Raw genomic sequence first — 7,936 nt, forward strand, 5'->3', positions numbered from 1 at the left:
CCCAACCATCAAAACCCATATAGGTGAACGGATAAATGAATTCTTCCAGCACAACACCTCGGCAGATACAAATGGGATTAATAATTGGTTGGCCCATAAGGCGACTATTAGAGGAGAGTTAATTAAACAAAAAGCAACACTACGCAAAAAATACAACGCAGAATATAACAAATTATTCTCCGAACTAAAGCTAGCAGAACAACAACATAAACTTTATCCTATGAGAGAAGACCTTTTACAGTTAGTAAATAAAGCTAGGGAAGCTTTTAGACAACTCTTGCAACAAAATGAAAATAAAAAAGCGTTTTACCTTAAAAAAATGTACTTCCATAACAGCAACAAAGCTGGCACATGGCTAGCAAGAAGTTTAGCAAAAAAAACGTATCAGGCCCACATTTTTAAAATAGATAACGATAAAGGACAAACCGAAACAGAACCCAAAAAAATAGCAAATGTGTTTAGAGATTACTATACTAAACTATACAATATCACAAAAATATGCGATTCGGAAAATCTGAACACACTCAACCAATATTTAGACACTGTTGACACCCCTAAAATCTCCACTCAAGAGGCAGACGACCTGGATTCTCCCTTCACCTTGAAAGAGATCCTGACCGCTATTGAGACACTTCCTAACAATAAAAGCCCAGGCCCAGACGGTTATTCTAACGACTATTATAAAACGTATAAAACCACCATAGCACCACACCTATTAAAGACATTCCAACATATAGATGAATTGGGCTATTTTCCAACTGAGTGCTTGGAAGCCTACATCTCTGTGCTGCCCAAACCAAATAAACCAGCAACCTTACCAGGTAGTTACAGGCCCATTTCCTTGCTTAACACGGACCTTAAACTATTTGCAAAGATTCTAGCAGGGCGAATCAATAAAATCTTACCCCAGATTGTTCACCTGGACCAAGCGGGTTTTGTCCCAGGGAGAGAAGCGAGAGACAACACCATCAGAACGCTACAACTAATTGACTACGCTAAAATTCACAAACTTGGAATGGTGATTGTCTCCGCTAACGCTGAAAAAGCGTTTGACCGCTTAGATTGGAACTTTTTGCAAGCGGTGCTACGTAAAATGGGATTCGGGGAAACTATTATTAAACGAATCTTTAGCCTATATCAGAATCCCTCGGCCAAAGTAAAAGCAAATAATATATTATCAGATCCTTTTCTTATTCGAAATGGAACCAGACAGGGATGCCCCCTATCCCCTCTTTTATTCGTGTTGAGCATGGAAATATTGGCACATAGAATCAGACAAAATACGCAAATCTCCGGTATTAAAATAGGACCAGACAACTACAAACTGTCACTTTACGCGGACGACGTACTGTTTACACTGACCAACCCCACAGAATCGATTGCGGCAGTGCTGAGCGAGTTTAGGGAGTTTGGATCCCATTCCAATTTCCTAATAAACACCCAAAAATCGGAGATCCTAAACATCAATATGCCAAAAGCAGAATATTCTGACCTACTAGAGAAATGCCCATTTAGCTCTCAAAAAAAGGCTATTAAATACCTGGGAATATACCTATCCCCTAAACCTAACATTCTGTTTGAATGGAACTACCAAACCCTATATAATGAACTAAACAAAGACCTAACTAGGTGGAGTGATAAATTAATTTCTTGGTGGGGTCGCATCCAGGCGGTGAAGATGACTGCACTGCCCAGAATCCTTTATTTGCTTCAAACGGTGCCAATTGCCCTGACTAACTCATACCGTAGCAAACTCCAGAAATTGTTAAACAACTATGTTTGGGGTAAAATCAGGCCGAGAATTCTCAAAACAACAATGCACCGACCCACCCACGAGGGAGGCTTGGGTCTGCCCAACATAGAAGTATATTATAAAGCAAAGTGTTTACAAAAAATACTGGATTGGCACCGCAATGTGGAACATAAAGCCTGGGTGGCGCTAGATTCCCACATTTTGAAGACCCCTTCCCCCGGGGTGTTGTGCTGGGTGGAAAGAAAGAGCCGTCCACCTTGGATCAGGGCATACCCATTGTATCATCATGTGTTTGAGACTTGGGATAACATCATAGCTGGTGCGGGCAGCGTATCGTCCCTTAGATCACCGATGTCCCCAGTGTCACCTAATGCAGAATTGCACGGAGGGTTAGAACAAAAACTCACTAAACAACACGAATGGGAGATAGGTTACACGACACCCATCCATAAATTTCTATCCGATGGTAAGCTCAAACAGCGAACCGACCTAAGAGACATAATGGGAGGGGCCTTTTCGAGATGGTTGAAGTACTATCAACTCCAACACCTCCTATCCACTTCACCAGATAAAGATAAGATGACTAGACGCCCCACTTTGTTTGAACAACAATGTCTTAGTGATCAAACATTGAGCCATACATTGGCTTGGGCCAAGAAAGCCCTACTACACGATGAAGTAAAAGACGCTCCTAATTATAGGGAAAGATGGCACAGGGAATTGGGAGGGGAGCTAACAGAAAAAGAGTGGAAATATATAGTTCACAACACCAGAACATCTTCGGTATCTACCAAAGCGTTAGAACTTAATTTTAAAATACTGACAAGGTGGTACCTCACCCCAGTAAGGATTAAGACGATATACCCAACAGCTTCTGACACATGCTGGAGGGGTTGCGGCGACAGGGGCACCATGATCCATATCTGGTGGTCCTGCACTAAACTACAGCCCTTTTGGCAGAGAATAGGGGAATATATTAAATCTATTAGCAATCAAAATATCGAGTATCACATACAACCTACTACAGCACTACTAAACCTACTCCCACATTGTAAATGCAAAATACGCAGGAAGTTAATACAATTAGCCTTAAATACCGCTAGATCCCTGATAGCTGCTAATTGGAGGTCACAAACAATCCCCACATACCGGGCTTGGGAATCGCTCATGGATCACTCGATCCAATTAGAGGAATATGGTTATTTCATTAGAAAAGACATGGAAATGTTTCATAATGTAAAGTTCTATTGGGAAACCCGAATGCACACACACTGAATATTCTACATATTCGATTGGAAAGTCAACAACAGTTAGCGGAGAGACACCCCCATGCAAACTAGGTAAGCGTGACTTCAAAGGTATATCTTTGTATTGAAATGGGTAAAGAGACTCAAGTGTTTAGGCTTAGTTAAGGAGACCAGCTAATGTTCTATTTTATTATTAAGTTGTTTAGTGTTGTTTTAATAATCTATCAATCATAAATGAAAATATCGGATGTTAAACTCATGCATTGTTAAAAATGATACAGCACAGATTATATGTATCCAATGTGATTTTGAAATGCATTATTATGTATTGTTTTCTTTCTTCATCCAATAAAAACACTTTAAAAAAAAAAAAAATTCTATTTAGATGCTACAAAGGATTTTAGACAAACATCTTCCTTGTTTGTTGTTTATTCTGGTAAAAGGAGAGGTCAAAAAGCAACTTCTACCTCTCTCTCCTTTTGGCTTAAAAGCATCATCAGATTGGCTTACGAGACTGCCGGACGGCAGCCTCCTGAAAGAATCACAGCTCATTCCACTAGGGCTGTGGCTTCCACATGGGCCTTCAAGAACGAGGCTTCTGTTGATCAGATATGTAAGGCAGCGACTTGGTCTTCACTGCACACTTTTACTAAATTTTACAAATTTGATACTTTTGCTTCTTCTGAGGCTATTTTTGGGAGAAAGGTTTTGCAAGCCGTGGTGCCTTCCATCTAGGTGACCTGATTTGCTCCCTCCCTTCATCCGTGTCCTAAAGCTTTGGTATTGGTTCCCACAAGTAAGGATGACGCCGTGGACCGGACACACCTATGTTGGAGAAAACAGAATTTATGTTTACCTGATAAATTACTTTCTCCAACGGTGTGTCCGGTCCACGGCCCGCCCTGGTTTTTTAATCAGGTCTGATGATTTATTTTCTTTAACTACAGTCACCACGGTATCATATGATTTCTCCTATGCAAATATTCCTCCTTTACGTCGGTCGAATGACTGGGGAAGGCGGAGCCTAGGAGGGATCATGTGACCAGCTTTGCTGGGCTCTTTGCCATTTCCTGTTGGGGAAGAGAATATTCCCACAAGTAAGGATGACGCCGTGGACCGGACACACCGTTGGAGAAAGTAATTTATCAGGTAAACATAAATTCTGTTTTTGTGCATACTAAGACCTGTGAGTGCCTCTTCCTTTTGAGAAGTTTCTACCTATTTACCATAGAGTGCACCCAGGCGCATACCACTAACAGTGAGTGCTTGGATCCCAGAATTATATATATATATATATATATATATATATATATATATATATATATATATATATATATATATATATATATATATATATATATATATATATATATATATATATATATATATATATATATATTTTACCATTATTCTCATGATTGTTCTGTTTTTACTTTATAGATGACTTTGAATCAAAATATTCCTTCCATTCGGTCGATGAGTTTCCAGACCCTGAGGAATACAAGCACATTGACAAAATTTATCCTAGCAAAATCATAAGAGGTGAGATCTGTGGGCGCTGATTTTCCAAGGAGAAACCTGTGTATAGGTGTTACTTTTTTTTACCCAAAATAACGCTTTCATGGCTACTAACAAAAATAAAATATACATATATATCTTGCTTCATTTTTTTGAAATGTTGACCCATTTTATCACTACTGCTATTTATGGATCTGTATTTGTTTTTTTTTTTCAAAATACTATATCTCATAACTTTCCTCTTCCACTCAAGTGTAATAATTCAAAATAATTTTCTTGATACATATTATATTGGCTAACTTACTTTACTTCATTTTGTTTTATAACCTTTCCCTTTACCTGCAGATGTTTAGAGTGCCTCCAATTACATCCTATTATTTAGACGTACCCTTTTTATCTAACTACTCCCTACAACCCTTCCTTTGTCTCATGTAACTTGTGTTGCTCCTAATAAACCTTAATATGACATTTCCTTTTGCTAACATCTAACTTCTCGTTACTCTTCTGCTACCTACATATACTTAGCTTCTCCGAATGCCGCCCATAACTGCTCCTCATTCACAGCCGCCCGTGGAGCTCCTCCATTGCCTCCCATTCCGAGGTGAAACATCTCATCAGTGTCTGCTGCCTGGACTCTGCATCCCGCTCCTCAACCTGCTCTCCTCCATATTTTCATCATTCCTCGTGGGGGGAGCTGGGAGGGAGGGCCACTCCCGCATGAAGACACTTTGCATTGGGAAACAAGAGAAGCCAGAAACGTTTCCTCCCATCTTCCTATGCATTCTACATCTCTGTCTCCTCCAGAGACTCCCCTATGATCATTTGCACATGAGGGGAAATTATATAACTTAAATTCCCAAGTTTAACAGGCAAATTCAGCCAAATGGTATGTAATCAAACCACTGGTATGGCCAATGCCCCAAATGGATTCTTTCCCAAATATATCTGTACCCAACTAATTCATTTTTTATTCCATTATGCCAGCAGAAGCAGAATGGTGTAACATATAACAAGTGGGTAAACCGTTCTAAATAATACCCACAATGCATACACTACAAGAATAAAAAGATGCACGTAACCCTAAAGGAATACACTACAGAAATGCAAATTGGACATTCCTGCTATGATTTGCTGCTGCTCCTTCTGTATCCTGACTCTTCCAGGCCTGAGCCTTCACATGTCACACTTTCTGACTGTTACTAAGAGATGGGGGGGAAGCTACATTTTCAGGAGAACTTCAGTGCGAAGTGTGGTGTGTCCAGCTGAGCAACTTGATATTTGAATAGTTGGAATTAAGTGGTCAGTGCTGGGCAGAACGGTTTACAGATCAGTAGATTTCATGATTTGGACAACCGACCATAGGAAGGTATAACCGCTGCAATTTGGCTCACAAGTCGCAGCTCTTAGATTTGATAAAGCCATAAAATCTGTGTAATGCCGGGATGTTACAGTGTAAGTCAGGGCTTGAAATATCAGGAGATCCAGGGAGACATGGCTTCTTAAATTTTAGATGTAGCTCCTAACTATTCTGGTTGCTTCTACATGCATCTTTAAATGAAGAAGCTGGCTCCGAAGAAATATGGGTGGCTCCTAAATTTCAAATAAATGTTTAAGTAATAATGTTTCTATGTATTAAGGTGATGGTAACAATCAATATGAAAGTGTTCATTTTCTATCTATGCCGAACACGTGGGTTTTAAAGATGTTGGTTACTATATATGACCTTTTTTTCAACTTGAAGGTAATTAAAATTTCTTCCCGGTCTCTCCACCACACATTTTCTGTCTTCCCTATCTACTCTTTTATCTGTCTATAAAGTAAGGCTGTTTTTTTGTGTACTTGTGCCATTATCCCCTGAAACTCCAGCTTTCTTTGTATATCTCCCTTTTCAACAAAGAAAAGTCTACTACGTTGCCCTGTAGCACACTAAATATTGGAGATGTGAATTATTCTGTACATCATTATCCATGTAAAGAGATACCAATAAGCATGTTGCAGAAGCTGAAAATGGATGGCAGTTCAGGATGTCATAAGTTGCAGCACTATTTTATCTGTGTATAGAGATCCTCCACTGTACATTGCAGCTTGTTCTTGACCAGCACAGGTCTGTTAATCCCTAACACTGCTTGGATTTCCTGAGTTTTTATTTGCCTTATACACTACTTAAACTTTTACTGCTGGGAGAAAGTATTGTGTTGCTCTGCATAGTGAATCTTGGCATATACAATGCACTGCTTTCCCTGTCAGCTGTGAAATGATTTCACATTGAGAGATTTGGTACTATTATTTTGTAATGTATGTTTGACATCTGATAAACCTTTAGTTACTTATGTTTATTTTGTATTTTGTAAAATAGGATTATGAGAAAAGGTTGCAAAAAGAATACTAAAATATAAATATATATATATATAAAGTTTCACTTTGTTCTGTTCTTCTTAAGATTATCAATTGTGGTCTTCTTGTAAAATGGATTTTATGCCACTGTGGTACACACAAAAAAAGGTTAGGGAACTGATTTGTGTAATGGGTGAAAGGGACATTCTACACGTTGAGATTGTAATATAAAATGTTTTAATTATGTGTAGTAAAAACAACTTTGTAATATACTTTTGTTTTTTTGTTTTTTTTTGCCCCTTTTCCTGAAAATATTGGGTTTTCAAATTCCTGTTCCAAGTATACATATTCCAGTTAAAGGGACACTCCAGCCAAAATTGGAATCCACATGGATGCATTTCACTTTTGAATAGAAGCATTTTGGTAATATACATGTTATAGCAAAATAATGCTCCTGATAAATACACTTTTGAAACGGCTATAGTTTTTAATGTGCACCAGCATTTTTAACACCGCACTTACTTGGATAGCCTAATGTGCTTGTGCTATCTGTTAATTACTCAATTTAATTGCTGACATGATACAAGCCTCACTGGCGTTCTGAGCAGCTGCATTATTTGAAATGCTGGTACATTGAGACTATTTAGCTATGCTTCACATGCACGTGCAGAAAAAAATGTGAACACTAAACTAGTAATAACTTTTACTAGAAGCATTTTTGCCAGTACATGTATAATGCAAATAGGTTTCTATTCATCTGTGCATATATATATATATTTTGACTGGAACGTCCCTTTAAACCAAAGTTTTTAGTCCGTTTCAGAGCAGCAGTATATTATTGGTACCTAGCTGAACATGTGTAGTGAAACAATGACAAGAGGCACATGTGGAGCCACCAATCACCTGATAGCTGTCAGTAGTACATTGCTGCTCTTGAGCCTACCTAGGAATGTTTTTCAATAAAGGATACCAAGACAACAAAGTGCATGTGATAATGGAATTAACAAAATGTGCAGTCTTTTTATGTTTACACTTTTTGAGTTACCAGCTCCTACTGAGCATGTGCAAGCGTTCACAGAATATA

At 38.6% G+C, this 7,936-nt stretch overlaps 1 protein-coding gene across 3 annotated transcripts in view; it reads left to right on the plus strand.

Annotated features, from left to right (window-relative positions):
• WIPF2 (WAS/WASL interacting protein family member 2) overlaps positions 1–7,124 on the plus strand; it is a 95,271-nt gene extending 88,147 nt beyond the window's left edge. For 2 of the 3 annotated variants that reach the window (XM_053698338.1, XM_053698348.1), the window contains exons 7-8: positions 4,441–4,542; positions 5,044–7,124. In XM_053698338.1, the coding sequence (XP_053554313.1) occupies positions 4,441–4,542; positions 5,044–5,123 (182 nt within the window). In that variant the 3' untranslated portion in view covers positions 5,124–7,124. The remainder of the gene's footprint in view (positions 1–4,440; positions 4,543–5,043) is intronic. The other variant, XM_053698358.1, reaches the window with a different exon arrangement.
• The last annotated feature ends 812 nt before the right edge of the window (positions 7,125–7,936 follow it).

Source organism: Bombina bombina, chromosome 1 (assembly GCF_027579735.1).
Source record: "Bombina bombina isolate aBomBom1 chromosome 1, aBomBom1.pri, whole genome shotgun sequence".
Lineage (NCBI taxonomy): Eukaryota > Metazoa > Chordata > Amphibia > Anura > Bombinatoridae > Bombina > Bombina bombina.